Here is an 18,428-nt window from a genome sequence, read left to right as displayed (position 1 = left end):
AGCGGAGTCACTCCGTTTGGGAATCTTTCAAGTTCGGTCTACTCTTGACCTATGACCCAGAGCTAGCTCATTAGGCTCCTCATAGGAACTCCATGGGGATGGTATCGTTGGCTGGCAAGCCTCGAGGGCTAGTAGGAAATGGACGTTTGAGAGTTTCGGTCTCGAACGTCCCATGTGAACAAGGAGTAGTTGCCGCCGTGGCTATCTCGAACCTCGAAGGGCGGCCGTATTCCGGCCAGTCTATTGGTGTTCGATGGTGTAGAGGTAGAGAGAGATCTCCACCTAGGCCATGACTCAGAGAACAACTGGGTGTAGTACGCACGAGTCGTATCGTGACACACAATCCCGTCCTCCACTCCGTCTCTCCATGCGAAGTGTCCTCAGAGCCAGAACTCTCTGATACCTTGTGAAGCAAGATGACTACGGACCGTTGGCTGTGGCGCGCTGCCATGGCGTCAGGGTAAGGGGTTGTCTCAAAGAGATATATTGCGTATGGATAGGTCAACGTAGCCATGGTTCTGACCGAATGAGAAGAAAGAAAACTACCTTGTCAAGGGTGTCGAGGAGAGTAGGAAGTCCGAAGCCCTTCTGATTATCCTGTTGTCTCTCTGGCTTCTTGAGCTTGAAAAATAAGGCAGTCTTGTCCAGAACACCATGGACTTCACGGGCTGAGGGTTCAATACCTTTCGGCTTGCTGCCATCGCAAATGAAAGGGGGTTTGCCCCTTCACCAACATTTGATATACCGATGATTCTAACACCGGCCTCAAAGGCCGGAAAGCACGGGAATACTAGAGATACTCTCCTAGGTCAGCTAGATCCAAGAAAGATTCGGGCGATGGGGCGTTCCTTGAGACTCTCTTCATCGCAAAAACAAAGTATTGGATATTTCTTCCTTCCGGGGCGATTGTGAATGGAAGATTTCGCAGGACCCTGCAGGCTTTCTCTGTGGAGGGCCTTCTAGCCCAACATATCTCGGACAGATGAAGGGCCTTGCAGGCTAGATTCACCCCCTGCCGCCATTTTATGACCGCTCTCTTACAGCAGACTCCGGTACGACCACGGCTGGCTGAATTGATTGCGGCTAGGCAACAGAATAAGGAACCCAAGCGGAAATGAACGGATATCCCACGGCCGTGCCGCTGCAGTGTTCTTCACCAGCGGTGATTCTAATCTGTCCGAAGTTTAAACGATGAAAGATAGACTGGTGGTTGGTTGATGATGCACTCCGGAGTCCTCCCGGGCGGACCATCTTCCACACCCATTGGGAGCCCAACTAAGGGGAGAGGGGGGATGTACCAGCGAAATCTCCGGGATCTAACAAGAAGAAGCTTCAGGGACACAACCCTCCCACGCAGAACCCCCGGACAACTGGCGCCATCCTCGCTTCCGATACACACCATCGGGATACCCAGATTTGTCAGTGAGATGTCACCTCGTATATGTCATGTATATGTACCACTGACGTGCAGCACTGATAGCCGTTGTTCCCGCGGGGTCGTGCCGACATCGTGCTCCATCTGCCTTGCAGGAGATCTGGTCACGGTGCAGATGACTTGCATTAGCTGAGGCACTGCGTGACAGGCCTGCTGCCAGTGGCATGGGATTTTGGAATCCCATGTTCTGCCATTCCCTTGTGCGTTTCATTACCCATATCTCGTCTCGCATTTTGGCCCTTGTGCCCGGCCGAGGTCGTTCCGTCCGGAGGCATGATTATGCTCGCCCGTTGTGGTCGTCATGCTGTCAAGGACATTGACACCCACTGGCTTTCCAAGTCTTTTTCTCCACTTTTCTCCCTTGAAAATGATGAAGAGCATTGGAATGAAGGCCAATACCCCGCCGATGAGAGCGAACATGAGGAAAGTCCACTGGTATCCGATTTTATTCCCCAGGCGGACGACATAGAATGCGAAAGTGAAGCCAATTTCCTGACGGATAAAGTTGAACAGCTGTGCAACCTCACTACTTTCTGTGCGGTAACAATCAATTGCGTATGTGTATGTCGTCGTTGTGATGATCTGCAGGCCAAAGCAGGCGATACCCATCCCGAGTATGGGCGCAATCCACACTGTGCGATATTGCAGGCAAAAGCCGTAGATCAAGAGTCCAGCAGGCACGATCATCTCACCCATCCAGATGGCTTTGAGTCGAACCTCCGGTTCCGGATCACGGCCTAGTCGCTTTCGCTCTCGTTTGACCATGCGATCGACGACCCAGCCCGAGACACACTCGCCGAGGATTCCTCCAATGGTGAGAGATGCGCCGAAAGTGAGGCCAATGGTCAGTGTATTCCAATGGAAGAACTCTGTGAAGATTGCTGCGACAGTGACCGCGGGCAGAATGGATGCAAACCCATACATTGTGGCGTAATATAGAGCCGGAAACAGGACTGAGGGATATTTGATCATCTTCAGCGCCGGAAACACAAACTGATTGAGCCTCAGTCTGATTTCAGGGAAACTTGAATAGAGTTGCAAACGGGAGAAATAGACTTCTTTTGTGAATCGAGGCGGATGCTCAGTCGGCAGCTTGAGCACGTCGGGCTTCGACGCGCCGACAGACCTTTTCCTGATGTACAGTGTTTCTGGAAGAGAGAAAAAAGCGGTGGTGAACATGATCCCGTCCACAATGGCCACGAACTTGAAGATCCATCGCCAGCCGCAGTACTCGCCCATCAGGCCCCCGACAATGGGAGCTAGGTGGCTTCCATTGACCATGGTCACGGTGAAAAAGCCCATGGCTCTGCCGCGCTGATGGTAGAAAAACAAGTCCACGACGGTTGCAGCACCCAGGGCAAAAGCAACTGGGAAGAAGCCATTGAAGATCCGGGCAGCAATGAGCTGACCATAAGACCTGGTATAGGCGCAGCCCAGGGCGGAAACGAAGCCCAAGAAAGTCGTAGCCAAATAAACAGGCCGTCTACCATATTTGTTCGAAAGTGGAATCCATAGCCAAGGGGCTATTCCGTTGAGGGCTATACAGACAGTGCTTGGTGCAAAGTCAGCAGTTGGTGGACGAGGAGGTGTCGTCAAGATAAGACTCACGTCTGATACGAAGCGGCAACTTTGCTGATCCCAAAGTCTTGGGCCAGCAATACCAAGGCGGGGTTGATGGCAGCCGTGTTCAGACCGCCAATTGCGGCAAGAAGGGACGTCTGGGTCAATATGACAATCTGCAGATGATCAACAGAAGTTCTGGACCTTCAAGGACAGATTCCATGGGCCAACCTTGAGCCACAGAGGCCAGTTTAGAGGATCCTGCGGATCTTCAGACAGCCGAGGATTCAGAGACTCTCGCTGTGTTCCATGGGGTTCAATGGTTCCCAGCTCTTCCGCCGCCAAGGTCCCAGAGTCACTGTAGTTTCTTTCGATCATACTTGGCTTCTCCATCTTGCAGATTGTGGGTAGCCGTGATTAGGACGAGGTGGGAGAGCGACACGAGACAACAGAGTAGATATGTCGTCTTGACATCCGCGAGAAAGTTCTAAGCATCTCGGCGGCGTACCAGAGCTTCGATAAACAGAGAGAAAGCTCATCAGCACCAAGTCCTTTTCAGGACTGGGCTACTGCTGGTGAGCAATGGCATGCGTGCTCTGAGACGCCAGGTCGAGAGTGCGGGCGACCGGGCGGTAGGTGGCAAGGTGCAGCAGACTTTCGGAACGGGGATATTTTGGATGGCATTCTTGCATGAAGTTTGCGAGCAACGCAGTGAGCCTAGGGGAACTGTGGACATGCCCGTGATGCTGCAATACCTGTGAGTGAGCATGACCAGGGAAAACAATATGGAGGGTTGAGGGACCGTCACCAGCCTCGGATAGGCATGGCCAGGGCGCACTTTCCAAACGAAACTATAGGGCTGGTGGGCTGGGCGCACCAACAAAGTTCCGTGGCAATGGACGGCCGCACCCCTGGCATGGTCGGTAAAGTCAGCAGAGAAAACAGCCTAATGATTAGGTACAGGTATTAGGTAGGTGACAAGCCAGGAACCCGCATGTTAAAAAAAGGATATTGACCAGACTGGAGACTGCGACAGTGCTGAGGAGATCCGAAGCAATCCGATTCTCTCTCCCATCTCTCTCTTTCTCTTTTCACCTAGGTAGAAAGAAATAACGCGAGGCAAGAGTAAAGACCCGCCCGAGCCCAAGTCAACGAAATACTCACCAGGCTGCTTCTGTGTTTGTCTTTAGAACATGACGAACCTTCAGCAGAAGCCAGAAAGGGTCAACAAAGGGTGACCAGAGCCAGAGATGAGAACCAAGTTTTCCTTTGCCGCAGTCGATTATTGTTCATTGTATCATTGGAAGGCAATTACCGAGTACAACCCGGCAACAGGTCGTTTTCTCTGTTGGTTTTCGCTTTCTTTGAGAATAGTATCTCACCTAGCCCGAGACCTCAGACCACGGCACCGGAGTCTGGAATTTGGAGATTTGGAGTCTAGAAGCCAGAAGGGTCCAGTGAGACTTATGTACTACAAGTACATACCTGGAAGCACAGGTCTACTGATGATTTACGCGGCCTTTGAAACCTCCCCTTGCGAAATAGCACCCGACCGGCCACTTTCCGGACGGTTCATGGAGGGCTAATCAGCTCCGCCGTTGCCTCGACTGCAACGACGATGAGGTGATCCAGGATCAACAGGGCGAGGCGACATTCTGAGCAGAGAAATCCTCCGCTTTTCAGGTTTGGGGTCAGAGAAGCCATACTGTTATCGAAGACCACCTCAACAGGATGAACACATGGACCAGCGACAACAAACTCCCTGGGTCGTCAGGGAAGGCAGATTCACGCCGATATCCTTCTGTACCTGGGTCCTTCTTCGTGTCAAGCCGTCCCGACGGGACCTTGAGCCGGGAAGAGCATCATAATTATTATGAGACGGAGCGTGGGCCGTTGCGCATGGTGCTTGATTTCTTCCCTGTTCGTCAACAGTATAAAGGCGGGGATTGGATCCGCCGTGGTGCTGCGGTGTACGACGCGGCAGACATTTCTTGCTTTGAGGACTCGAGATACACCACTCTACGCGAGAATCGTTCTTCCCAGGAGAGCGTCTTGCTAGACAGTGGCCTAGATTTCATGGATCGTCGAATCTTCAAGACCTTGACAACGCGGGGTAGATGCGATGGGTCCACACTAGTGATCATGGCCGTCACCTTTGTCGTGCAGAAGGATCTGGCTTTGCCTGGCCACAGAGCTCTGCACTTGGTATGAGCAGGTGTGGGCAGTCTCTCTGTTCATCAGCAGCAGGGCGTTGACTTGGGGCGGGAGCACTTGGACCACATCTCGAGAATTCCAAGGCTGGCGTCGAGGCCGGCGGTTTCAGCTAGTAGAGTCCACCGATCAATGGGATGGCTGTGAAGAATTGCTTGCTGTCCATGGCTTTGACCTGAGCTAGGAGGTCCAGAACGTGGGAAAGTCAAAGTCGCCTCCATGGCGGAGCAGGATCCTTGAGATAATATAGAGTCAAGATAACACCATCTTTGACTTCATCCACTCGTTTGATGCAGGGGACTATAGCAAATCCACCAAGATGGAGGTCAAGAGATTTGGAAAAGCACCTTGAACTCTCACAAGAATAGCCACTCTCGACTGCCCGACGAAAAATGGGGGAACACGTGATTGGGCATGAATTCAGATTCAGAGAAAATAGGCCCATCTGTGACTGGCAGACGGTACATCCCTTTCCTGTCCTGCGTCCTTGCATTGCACGTACTTTTGGTTAAGTCACCTTGTGCATGAGGAGGGGCAATTTAGCCTCTTTAACACGCATTTTGGGTTCACTAACCTTGAGTCGAATGACTAAGTCCAGCAAAGGTGTTGGTGGTGTTAGACCGATCCTGACCGATCCTTCAAAGAACCCCGGATATCGGCTGTGAAGATTGGGCGCATGAGCGGTCCGCGACGCTTGACAACAGAGTCGCCGCTTAGCCTGTTTTCGAAATCTTGGAAGGCTTTGAGAGATTAATGCCTCGGGCTTGTGCGAGCATTCTGACTCCCCCTAACCTGACTCGAAATCGACGTCACTGGAAAACGACAGCGCGGGAGTTGCAATTGGGCCCAATAGCAAGCGTGCAATGGTCCTTCCTCAAACAGACCATTAGAGAGTCTGGCATTCGCAAGCTAGGAGGCTGAGCACTAGCACCGACGAGTACAGCGTGTACTGGTAACTGACAGGGTTCACGAGCCTGGTAATTATTGATTTGTAAGATTTCGGGCACCCATCATGCGCGTGGCCTTCTCCACGAGAACTCATGGGGATGCACAGGTGGGAATCCAGCTGCGAGGCTTCGTCTAACGAATGTCGACCAATTTCGAGACGCGCCAATTTTAGAGATGCAGACATTAGAAGGGTGGTCATCTCACAGAGGTCTTTCAGTGGAACAACGGTTCGGAGCGCCTATCGAAAGGCTGGTCCTTTCGGGATTACCATGAAACAATTGGTTGATCAAGATCGAGAGGGAGTGGAAATCTCGAAATGTTCGTTGAGGTCGGAGAAAGAAAAAGGACCACGGACCCAGTGTCAGAACGTTAGCCTTGTTTTCCAGCGTCCCGGTTGGCGCCCTTTGTCCTTAGGATATCAGCGCCGCTGGGACGCCACGATTTGCTATAGAAGGGTTAGTCAGGCTGGATAATGAATATCCGACGTTGCATATGATGCAGAAATTGGTAGATAGTTTTGCCTGTGACCCGGAAGTTTATTATCTAACGTTGGCGATGGGGAAAAGACATGCTTTCGTGATTGCAGGTTGTGTGCTATTCCAAGGCATGGTGGGCTCGAAAATCGACCGGGATTCTCCAGAGGAAAACTCCAGAACAGGGCTGGTGGACGCCGGAAGGTAAGTCGCCCATGGTCGGGACATGTTTACTGGATCCATTCAAGTCCATACCTTTTGATTGAGAGTGGTTGATAACTCGGCCCCCTCGTGGCAAGCAAGGGCGGCCGTCGACTCACTGAACGTCCGGCTTTCAGGCATGGAGCAAGCGGGAGGCAGATAGTGCTTATGTCGAATAGAGTGCTGACCACTCCTATACTTGGGGATAGAACCCCAACACCATTGTATCGATTGGGCCGAGCCTCCGTATTCGTTCAAGTTCAGAGAGATCGACGGTGCGGATCCGCAAGAGCACCATTGGGAAAAGCACCAGCAGCGGCCATGGTCTGCCGGGCCAGGTTTCGAGTTTCTCGAAGCTTTGGCATCGATCACATTGGGATAGACAGAAGAACCAGGAGTTTCCATGCAGGAGGAAGCGTCCGGGGGTTTGTAAATTTTGTGATTACGTATTACTTAGCTCCCCCTCTGCTCGTAAGCCCTGAGGCTCGAGGCGTTCAGACATGAGCAGTGAGCCATGAGCAGGCTGGATTACATGGAAACCAGACAATACAGCCCACGATGACACGGTCAACATAAGGCTAAAGGGCGATCTGAGAGGTCGGTTCCCCGTCGGTTGGGGGAGGTCGGACCTAACCAGACGTGGGTTTTGACCCTGCATGGCCCATCCTGCCTATCGCTGACCGACTCGTGTTCGTGAAACTCAGCGAGATGTTATGACGATGTGGCAGAGGCTTGTCTGCCGTTGACCTTTTTCTCCTCTTGGGTGGGAGGGGGGTTCCAGCAGTTTGGGCCGGAGATGACAAGGCGATGGTTTTCTTATTATTTGATGACAAAGGGGGAAGCAAGGCCGTCAATCATCAATTAGTATCTGAAGCTGTTGAGAAATTGCCACTTGTAAGGCGCCAGCGGGCAGTGGCAGGAGCAGTCCATCATCCACGGGGAGTATCGGTGGTGATCGCAGTCGACGCCGTGTTTTAGTCAGTCCGTGTCAAAGCCGTTGGACAGGTGAGTTGGCAGAAGGGCAAGATGGTTGGTTCGTTCAGGTTCGATGGCGCTTGACTGGTTGGAGAAGGACCAAAACTCTCTCTTGGGCTTTGTTCCTTGGGCCTTGGGTCGGGTGCACCATCCACCGTCACCTGCCCGTTGTTGAAGTAGTTGTGGTTTGATAATAGCGTTGGGGAGAGAGAGAGAGAGAAAAGGTTTCAAGAGTGGTTGATCAAGAGGTTCGCAGAGACTGTTTCCTACAGTATACCAAGTTACCAACAATAGGGCTCTCTGGTCAGTCTTCTTGTTTCTAACATTCGGTATTGTTGTTTTACGGGTACCAGTACCGCACTATCTCACTAGCACTCAACTTGCTTCTCTCGTCAAGGTCCATTCTCAGTAAGAATCTTTGCTCAACTACCTCGTACCCAGTAGCCTGTACATATTAACAAATGCCGCTAATGCACAGCATGTCATAGAACCCGATCTATCCCCTGCTCTAGTGCCTCTAATGCCTCCTGTGCCTTCCTCTCTCCTGGCCATCCCCGTCATCACGACCCCTACTCACCATTATCCCCCCAACTCCCTCTTGATCAGCCCAATACTCGTCAAAGCGGCGGGTAGCTCTCTCTAGTTCCCAGAAGCTCCTCTCTCTACCCTTTGCGCTTTTGAGAAGGTGTGTCGCTCGGCGCTGGGGCGCATCTTGCAACACGGGTCGGACTTCCCTCAGATCCTGATCACCATGCCTCATCCCTGCTCACCTGCTCCCTCCCGGACGGTTGCGTGTTCGCTGCGGCTTCGGCTATGTCGAGCAGCTGTCCCCCGTTTGACTGGCCCATCACCTTCTGCCCTTTCTAGTCCAGCTGCGAGCTTTTTGGAGAGAAAGAGAAGGCGAAAGAGAAGGAAGAGACCGAACTCGTCATCCCACGACACCACACGCAGCCCTGCGCCGCCGTCCTCCACCACCCACCACCCACAACACCCCCCCGGCCTACACCTCGTACTACTCGTGCCCTAAGCTTTCGAACCCACCACTCCCCCCGGTCATTCTGAACTCATTCTCGAGAAATGTGGCTTCCGCGTCCCATGTTTGCTGTTCCAGAAAGAGAAGTAACTCAGCATCAGATGGTACTTTCCCTTCCCAGTGCAGGTGGTTGCTAGTATCATCCCCTAACTGCTCATCCGCCATCCCGCAGAGTTTTTGACCCTTGTCTATTCAGGCTCGTTTGGTCTGCTGCCCCGACAATCGCCCTCGCATGACGCTAAGCAATACCTTGCCTTCCCATGCCGGCTTCTGTATTAAAAAAATATCCTAGCTCTCCAGACACGAGACAGGGGTGGCACTTTTGCTGACGGACCTTGTCTCCAATTCTGATTCTGATCTCGTGAGGAGAACAAAGCCATTCAAAGTCCCTCATCGCCCTACGAGGCTTTGATCATGAACTCAACTTGACTTTTGGCTATTTCTCTGCTCTCCCAACTTTCACAATCCCGACTTGATCTCCTGCCGTCCCATACTCAAACATGCCTACCGAAGTCGAACAAAAACCCAAATCCAAGCATCGCAAGTCCACATGCGCTGGCTGCCGTAGAAGAAAGGTATCATTGATCACCCACCCCTCTTCGTTCAATCTTCAGCCTGGTGGAAGGGCGGAAGGGGGGCAGTTGGTGGCCCCCGGAAGCGTTCGCATAAATCGCTAACCTGTCAATAGTCGAAATGCGACGGCAAAACACCCAAGTGCACCACGTGAGTAGCGACGGTCAATGTGCGTCGGATCGATAATTCTGATGCGACCTGTAGGTGCATCGCATACAAAGACGACTGTCACTATGACAAACCGCCCTCACTCGCCTACGTGCGATCCTTAGAGGAGGAAATCCAGGAACTGAAGGCGCAACTGCGACAAGCCAAGACCCAAGTTTGGCTAAGCCGGGTACGAAGTAGCCTCTTTGTTGTGTCTTGCTCTCAGGGGTGTCTGACGGATGGGGCCAGGCCGGGTCTCACGATGACAAGAAGCTGCCTTCAGCATCGCCCGCTAGCGAAACTGCCGGATCTCAAAGTTCAGGTCAAGCTTTGGCACATCGGAATCGACATATCAAGTGGGAAGCCGACATTAGTGTGGACGACAGCGGAGGTGTAACGTTTCACAACTCGACGTCTCCCATCCACGAACCACCGTCAAGTCAACGCCATCACCCGCCTATAGCTGCCCAGCTCAGTTATAGTGGAAATCTGCACGAGGATCAGCGTGTAAAACGAGATCTAATCTTAAATGCTACTCACCAAAGACAGATTGAACCTTTTGCAATTGCAAATGGCGCCGCAAAGACAAACGTGCCAAAGGAAATTTCGCATGAATTGCTCAAGTATCATTGGTGCTGGATGCATCCTCTATTTCTGTTTGTGTACAGGCCTGCATTTACAAGAGGCATGGCCATGGTGGATCTGAATACTCCAGGCGCCCAAGATCCACCATACTTTTCAGAAACTCTGCTGAAGGTATGGCAAAACCTTGCCAAAACCCGGATTCGGGCTATTTTATTGATTGGCTTTTCAGGTGATACACGCACATGGTTCCAGATTTTTGAATCACGATGTTTACCAGGACCAATATCATAGCGTACTGAGTCAGCACAGCCCCATGGGTAGCTCAATGAGCGCAGGAGAGTTTATGCAAAAAATCACCGACGAAGCGCGATTTGGCTTGGGCATGGACATCTTGAGGAACAGCTCTATTCCAACCATTCAAGCCCTGTTACAACAGTCCGCCCGAGAAGTCGTGCTTGGGAGATCATCTCAAGCGTGGACATTCTCGGGCGTCGCTTTTCGCATGGCCTTAGATATGGGCATCCACCTTCCCAGCGACAAACTCCAGGCGTTTGTGAAAAGTTTGACACCTGAAGACATCGAAATTCGCAAGCGCTTATTTTGGAGTTGCTATACTTGGGATAAGATCCTGTCCTTATATCTCGGTCGGATGCCCGGTTTCACTCCCGCGACCGAGGAAGTCCCCCTGACCTTCATGGACGACTACAGTGATGGCGACCTCTGGGCACCATACTATGGAGAGACGCCGACGCCTGAACTCGCGAGTGCCCCCAATTACCCTCCTTGCCCTGGATATGTGGTTTCATGCTTCCGACAGTTGTGCAAGATTTGCGTCATTCTTAATGATCTGATGCACAACATATATTCTTCTGAGGCGGCGGCTCGCCGTGAGATGGAAGAGGAAGATCATTCAGCAGAGGCCAAAGCAGTCAGCGAGGCGCCTTTTGTGCGAATCTCGCGCGATCTACGAGACTGGCTCATTTCCTTGCCTCCTCATCTGCGAATCAACCCCGATCAAATGCCATCTCTAGCACCACCCGTACATATTATGTCACTGAATTTACTCTACCACACAACGGTGATCCTTCTGCACCGCCCGGTTGTGCTTGGAGCACGGGACATGAGCGCACCGGGACCGGCACGGTCATGGCAAATGTGCATTCAAGCAACAGGGGCCATCCACGATCTGATCATGTTGCAAGCAAATACGTTCGGACTTACTCATGTCTCCTATCTCAATGCCTACAGCGTTTACATCGCCGCAACCATCGCCGTGCTGCGGTTTGAAAGAGAATACCAACCGGGCGATGACCCTGCGGCTGCAGCACAGAAGAATGGCTTGAGTTTTCTCTTGGAGGTGCTGCAAAAGACTTCCAGTACCATGCCAGTTTTGGAACGCAGCAACGCAATCATCCGAAAGAGAATGAAGGCGGCCTTGGACCGCCAAAAGGCTCAGCAAGGTCAAGTTAGAAGGACCTACTCGAACGGATCGACACCACCCAATGCTAAATTCAGCATTCCAACCCCGACTAGTCATCAAATGGACCTCGCACAGCCGACGGCGTTTCAAGCACTGTCAAATCCGGCTTTGGTGCATGGGGCTTACTCACAACCAGATACCCCGGGTTCCTTCGTTGCACCCATGCAATGGCAATCGGGGATGAGAAGCAGTCTCTACTCGGAACCTGCCCACGGGTCAGAAGACTTCCTCCCAGCTTTTCCCGGACAACAGTTTCCGGTCGGCTCTGAGCACAGCTTTGGCAGTAACGAGGTTGATCCGCATGCAAGGACGGCACTGCTAGGTTACAATCTCGATCCACACCCCAGGTTGAGTACGGGCGATATCGACTGGAACTTCATGGATACCTTCGAGGGCCAGTCAGTCCATATGTGACTAGCCGGCCAAGCTCAAAAGATTCAATACGAATTTTCGACGGAGTCTTATGCAGAATGGACAGACTACTGAGGAGGTAGAGATTTGGACACCTTCTTTCAACAATTCTTCCGCGAACACACTTTTGTACATACGATTTGGCAACGCTCGCATTATGCAAACCAAGCAATGACGGGTGACGACGAGACGAAAGCTTGGATTTTAAACTCGACGGTCTTTTTCTGGCGGGTTCTAGACGGTTACTGGGAAAAGCACGGGAGGAAAATTCGGAGCGAGGAGAAAAGTCTTTTGCTGTCCCTGTGACTATTCAAGAATCCGTCTACAGCACGCGAACTGGGGGATATGTTTGCAATTTGCATCCGGGCATCCATCATGAAACACTTTGGGTAGGGATGGGAAATTGTTCTGCATTGACACGGTCGAGTCTCGTGGCGCCACCGGACTGATTCCAGTTTTGGTGAGCAGTTGTTTTGAAGCGCGCAATATACACATAGATTCCCTTAATGTTCAACTCCCTTTACTCTTCGAAAGCTGGCAATTGACGGCGGGGAGCCTGAGGAAAGACCACCGCATGACGGGCAACCGCTCAATTGTCGAACGTCTCTCGTCTCGTCTCTCTCCCCCATTGTAACTTGAACCGTCATCCTCGGCGTTTCATCGCGGATGTCAAACATCCGAAAAGCAAGAGCTAAAAGGGCGGACAATAGAAAATGGACGAAACCGTCGTCAATTCGTTCTGCATGGCAGACTTTGTCATTCCGAAAGCCTTGCATGCCTGCATGTGCCCCTCGGCTCTTTGCCGTGTGCTCTCTCTTGCATCTGGGAATTATAATGCTTAGAGAGAGACCGCCTTATGGCGTGGGCTGTTGTGGAAATTGAGTGCGAATGCGCCAGGTTCTAATTTTAGGATCCTACATATTAGATACGATACGAGGTCGAGATGGACACGCACACCTGGCTCTTGCTCTCCGATCTGATCTGGATTGGTCTGGTCGAGTCTGTTCTGACTGGGGAGTATGGTGGTCTTATCAAAGCTAACGGGTACGGTACAGTACTCGTTTTCACGAGTGGAGATCAACCCTGTAGATGTGGAGGAAGGCGAGAGAGTATGTGTGGTGCAGAAGGGAAATAAAGCGCGCTTCAATGATGGTGCGTTGTGAGGTTTAATGACCCCCTGGTCATGATGTGGAGGTCGTCCGACGGTTCAGCCTCGTGCGGCCGAAGGCTTGCGTTAGCAGGGAGCAAGTTTACGAGCGGCCGCCACGGCATCGTCGCCTTGCATTAACACCCGCAGGGCAAAGTTTACGACCATGTGGCGACCTTGGGTGTTGAAAGATGGGCGCCGCTGGGCTTTTGGTAGGGCGGTTTTTGGTGTTTGCCACCGGTGCACAAAGTGGAGTACGAAGGATGTGAGTACTCCGTAGTTTACGAGACACGAGAGAGCTGTCATGGGAAGAGCTGTTACAGGAGATGAAGTGCCTGTCCTTTCCGTCGTGGATTTTCGAAGGGTAGAAGAAAACGAATGACCCGAGCACAGCCACAAAGAGAGACGTACGCAGAGGAGTTTTGAATGGGGTGTATTGCATTCTGATGCTCCATACCTAGCCATGTCAGCAGGAGGCATTATTGCCTTGTTTGGAAAGGTGGGAAAGTGACAAGGCAATGTCTGTAGTGTAGGATTACTCCGTACAGTGTCGGAACCACCCTGAACACCCGGGGACGCGTTGGGAACGTCAATCAAGGCGGGACGAAGCTTGCTGGAAGGAATGATGGAAAGAGGGAAAATGGTCACGCTTGACCAGGTGCGGACTCATAATAACGAGGCTCTGCTGGGAAAAGTATAGAGCGTGCTGTTTGGCATACCTGCCTAACAAATATGCCGTGCTATATATGGCAAATTTATTCACACGAAGGATGACAGTGGTTCCAGCACACCGGCGCACACGGTGATTGGACGGGACCAGCCCTCGTAGCCGTGTTGCCCTGCCGTCCGGGTGGACGAATAGCTCCATGTAATGTCATGCAATGCACATGCATAAGGGGAATCGAAAGGGAGATGGGGATTCGGGAGGGAAGAAGGAGGGTGTGGGAGTCTACATAGGCGAGGGACGGACGGGGGGATGGGGGACGGGAATTTACTCCTTCCTGGTTACAGTCCTCTGTGCCTAAGCTACAGGGGTATTGGGTAAAGGAGGGGAGGAGGAGCAGAAGGAAGAGGAGTAAGTCGTTCATATTATTAGCAATGCAGACCCTCTCAAGAGGAGACGGGGGAGACGGGAAACGGAAGAAGGAGCTCTTCCTCGCGGCCATTGTCCGGACCCAAAGGGCTGATGACTGTTTCCATTCCCATACGGGGAGAAAGGAAGCTTCAGGTCGGCGGTGGTCCCGACAGTGACGGTGACGGCGATGGTTGTGATGGAGAAGGAGATGGTCTAAATGTGATACCTACCTGACTACCTACCTACCTACCTACCTAGGTATCTACCTCTAGGGCACGGAACAGTACGGAGGTGGTGGTGGTGCGCGAACACGAACGGCGCGGGTTTGTTGGCTACGTATAGACAGGCAAGCCTCAACTAATTGCCAACCTTGTGTCTATCTCGATGTAGAGACTCCGCAATTGTCGCAGCCTCGTTGGGTAGAATACCTACCATCGCGACCTACACCTCTCTCTCGCCGCTCTCTCGGATCAAGGGAAGACCATCCGAAGTCCAGGGTCACGGACAGGGGTGGAGAGGTTAGCGCCAGATCCAGAACAAACAAATCATTCCATTAACGCAATCTGCATGTGGGCTTGGTCCTGTCCTGAAAGGGGAAAGCTCGGAGGGATGGAGGAGAAGGGGAAGCTATATTTAGGTGGTCAGATTATTCCAAATAATTGAGATGTCTGCTGTCCGTACAAGGAAGGTGGCTACCTTGGTAGGGAGGAGAAGGGGAGGGAAATAAACAAGGGGGAAAAGCCTAGCTAGCTTACTAGCTATGCAGTTAGCCTAGCGTGTGCATACTAGCCAGCTACAAGGCAGGTAGGTAGACGGGTAAGTAGCGTTGCCAGATACGGAGTACAACCTTCGAAACGACAATAACGGTCCGGCAGACGTTTTGTTGAAATTGGTATCTGGTTACGCGTTCCTTCTTGTGTCCTCTAGAACAACTAAGCAGACAAGTAAGCACGAGAATACTCCGCCTGCAACGGCACTAGCAAGTTCCAAAAAGGCCGGGTAACCAGGAGGAAGAGAGAGACAAAAGGGCCCCTCCTCCTCCCACACCCCAGATCTGAAAGAGGATATGTTACTCCTGCTCAATGCGGGATAGGGGAACGAATGGGTCATTTGGGAAATCGCCTAACGTAGGTACATACGGGTAACAGGGTGGACAAGGCAAGGGGGGTTTCAAAAGATGGATAAGTATTAGTATACGTACTTCAACATGGGGGCTGAGAATGGTCCCCGACTCCAGTCGAGCTTGTAAGATGAAGCTTTCGAGTGCTGGGATTCGCTATCACTTCTGGGGGGGTTAAGGGTGGTTTATTTTTATCACCGCAGCACTCGAGGCGAGATGTGGTAAAAGCGGCGAAAGAATGGGAATGGGACCCGGGCTCGCCGGACATAATGTACATGAAATGATGGACCTTGGAATGATGATTATGGCTACTCCATACATCCGACAGTGACCATGACTCAAGGGCGGTTCTTTCAGGGGCAATGAACACGTTATTTCATGTCATTTCATGGCACCTCAGCCCTTGGCTCCTTGTACGGAGGACTTTTTAATTTCCTTCCCATGTGTGCCTTGATGGGTCTAAGATGGACAGGACTCGGACTCAGGACTCGAAAGCGTGGGTAGAATTGAGTGGGGGAATTGAGCGGAAGGGGAGGGTACATAGGAGGAAGACACAAGGGAGGCGGGCATGTGAGTGGACGGATAAGATCATGTCAAGTCAGACGGTACTGTAGATTAGGTGGAAGGGTTCTAGACAAACGAGGAAATGCGAGGGGATGGGGTGAAAGAGGATGAGTAGGACGAGGACGGGGCAGCAGAAGGTGGTGCATAGGTCAACCAACTTCAGGTCCTGAACTGACCGGAGGTAATGTCAGCACGGTCGTCGTTGTCGTTGTTGTATACGGACCAAGTACATTTAAAAGGCCACACACGACTACTCCATAGAGTATTGAGAAGCAACCAGTCAGCAGCAGCAGCCACATTTACTGTTCGGTTATGCTTCCATGTGAAGAGGAAGGACGATTGCAGGCAAAATCTGTTAGGTACCAACAAGGAATCCATCTTCCGAGACAGCAGCAATTCGATATCAATGAAACAAAGGGAGGGAAGTGTGCAAATCGCCCAAGAAGCTATTGTTATTGCAAACACTTTCACGCGACTGCGAAATCAGCGTGCCCAGTGAATCGACTGCTCAAATCAAGGTTGGTCCTTGGCCTCCGTCAGTCAGTCAACAATAGTCGAGGTCCAAGTATCGTCGACACCAGGGCCATCAAGGTCATCTCCCTCTACTTCTCGTCCAGATCGGTTGAGCAAGTCAGATCTTTCCATTCCTCCAAACCCTTGATTGTTTCCTCGCACTTGGTCTTGATCGTTGCGTACGCATCTGGTCCGAGCACCAATCTCATTGGAATTTCCCTCCCACTGTCGCCAGTGAGGACGTCGATAATGACTTTGACGCCCTTCTTGATGTCGCCTCGCTGTTTGTTGTCATATTCATCCATCAATTGCTCTCCCCTTCGCACAGCCGTTCCTTCGTAATCAGCAATCACGTTTTCCCTTTTGAGTTTGTTTCCGGCGTTGAGAAAGTTGGATCGGAAATATCCAGGTTCGATGGTACAGACCTTGATGTTGAAGTCTGCCAGCTCAAAGTACAAAGTTTCCGAGAGGCCACTGACCGCCCACTTGGAAGCGCAGTATAGACCGACGCCGGCGACACCGCGCCAGGCACCGACGCTGGAGAAGTTGGCCACAACCCCTGACCGTTGCGCTCGCATAAACGGAACAATAGCCCGAGTGGTGTTCAACAGCCCGAAGACGTTGGTAGCAAATTGTGCTTGAGTTTGTTCCGGACTTCAACAATGAGAATATGAATATCATAGCAAAACGAGCAAAGAACGACTTACGTGAGTTCCTCTAATCCACCGACTTGGTTATAACCGGCGTTGTTGATCAGATAGTCGAATCTTCCGTAAATTCGGTGTGCTTCCTCAGCTGCCTTCTTGAGATCCTCCAACGGCGCAGTGACATCCCAGTTCATCGTGGCGGCGCCGGCAGCCTTGATGTCGTCAAGTTTGCTGGCATTGCGAGCAGTTGCAATCACTTTGTCACCACGTCTCAACGCACCAAGTGCGAGTTCCCGACCAAACCCACTGCTGCACCCGGTGATAAACCAGACCTTGTAGCTTGCCATTGTTTTGAAATGCTATCGAGGCTCGACTGAGACAACAGGAGATCGTGACTGGAACTTGCGTGAAGATAGCTCGAGGAGTGACTGAACGTTATTGTACAGAACTTGGGTATCTCACACTGACACAGGTCGACCTCGTGAACACTTTTATACCACCACCTTGACGCTCTTGCATGTCTCGGCCTTTAGAACGCATTCTTTGCCTACGCACAGCCAAGAGCAAGCGGCCGATCTAGGCACGGACTTGCTGAAGTAATCTCGCAGTGTAGCATCCGCAACAAATGATGCCCAGGTAAAGTACGCATAGGCAGGCGGCTACAAATTCGAGTTTAACTCCCCTAATAGGATCCAAGCAAATCATCAAGTCCGTGCGAGCAGATTTCCATGCTCACAACGTTGGCCAAGGCCACACAATCTCTCGGCCACCAGCCTAAAGACCGAGACAGGGCACTGAGTAGCATGCGTGTCGAATGCAACCCCGAGTATGACAAAGACAAAGTTCTCGCTTCCTGGTAAGCTGGCTTGGCTGGTGTTGGTTGTTGCGAACAATATCAAGCGAAGGGATGCCATTCCATGTGCGGCCGCTTCGCCCGCTAATCACCGTAATTGCAACCGAGGGAACCAGCGGGACTGTTGTTTATTTCCGAATCGCTCGTTGTGGCATACTCAGTCGAGTACTGAGGACCATAAACGGCCGGGGAATAGCTGGCAAGCCTGCCAGATCGCCTGACGAGCTTGACCACACGGTCATTTGCTGAGAGGTGGCCAGCACGAGCAATCCAGGAGTTAAGCAACGTCTTCGTACAAAATGTACAGGGCGAAAGAGCCTGGAGCCTGGAGCTTGGAGATATTCAGGCGAACCGGATGTCCCGAGCCGAGACAGGAAGGGAGAAGCAACGGCTCTCAATGGCTGGCGATTAGCTCTGGCTGAATGGTTGCAACCTCGGATTGAAGCCATCGGCTAATTTACAGACTGCAAAACAAGA

General features: G+C 51.9%; 4 protein-coding genes across 4 annotated transcripts; 2 read left to right on the top strand and 2 right to left on the bottom strand.

Moving 5' to 3' along the window:
* Positions 1–1,645: 1,645 nt before the first annotated feature.
* On the bottom strand, positions 1,646–3,388 carry Z519_05228 (uncharacterized protein; the record flags this gene model as incomplete). Its single annotated transcript, XM_016762969.1, has 3 exons — positions 1,646–2,987; positions 3,044–3,171; positions 3,227–3,388. The coding sequence occupies 3 exons, from the start codon at positions 3,386–3,388 to the stop codon at positions 1,646–1,648; spliced, it is 1,632 nt and encodes a 543-aa protein (XP_016620582.1).
* A 1,338-nt stretch (positions 3,389–4,726) lies between these two features.
* Z519_05227 (uncharacterized protein) lies at positions 4,727–5,206 on the top strand (the record flags this gene model as incomplete). The annotated part of the gene is made up of 1 exon (XM_016762968.1): positions 4,727–5,206. One exon carries the CDS (start codon positions 4,727–4,729, stop codon positions 5,204–5,206), a length of 480 nt encoding a protein of 159 aa, XP_016620581.1.
* Positions 5,207–9,336: 4,130 nt separating this feature from the next.
* Positions 9,337–12,035, top strand: Z519_05226 (uncharacterized protein; the record flags this gene model as incomplete). The annotated part of the gene is made up of 5 exons (XM_016762967.1): positions 9,337–9,411; positions 9,525–9,559; positions 9,614–9,746; positions 9,806–10,312; positions 10,371–12,035. The coding sequence occupies 5 exons, from the start codon at positions 9,337–9,339 to the stop codon at positions 12,033–12,035; spliced, it is 2,415 nt and encodes an 804-aa protein (XP_016620580.1).
* Positions 12,036–16,540: 4,505 nt separating this feature from the next.
* On the bottom strand, positions 16,541–17,445 carry Z519_05225 (uncharacterized protein; the record flags this gene model as incomplete). The annotated part of the gene is made up of 2 exons (XM_016762966.1): positions 16,541–17,105; positions 17,159–17,445. 2 exons carry the CDS (start codon positions 17,443–17,445, stop codon positions 16,541–16,543), a joined length of 852 nt encoding a protein of 283 aa, XP_016620579.1.
* Positions 17,446–18,428: the final 983 nt, after the last annotated feature.

The sequence above is a fragment of the Cladophialophora bantiana genome (genome assembly GCF_000835475.1).
Source record: "Cladophialophora bantiana CBS 173.52 unplaced genomic scaffold supercont1.7, whole genome shotgun sequence".
In the NCBI taxonomy this organism is placed as follows: Eukaryota; Fungi; Ascomycota; class Eurotiomycetes; order Chaetothyriales; family Herpotrichiellaceae; genus Cladophialophora; species Cladophialophora bantiana.
This window is presented reverse-complemented; position numbering and strand designations above follow the sequence as displayed.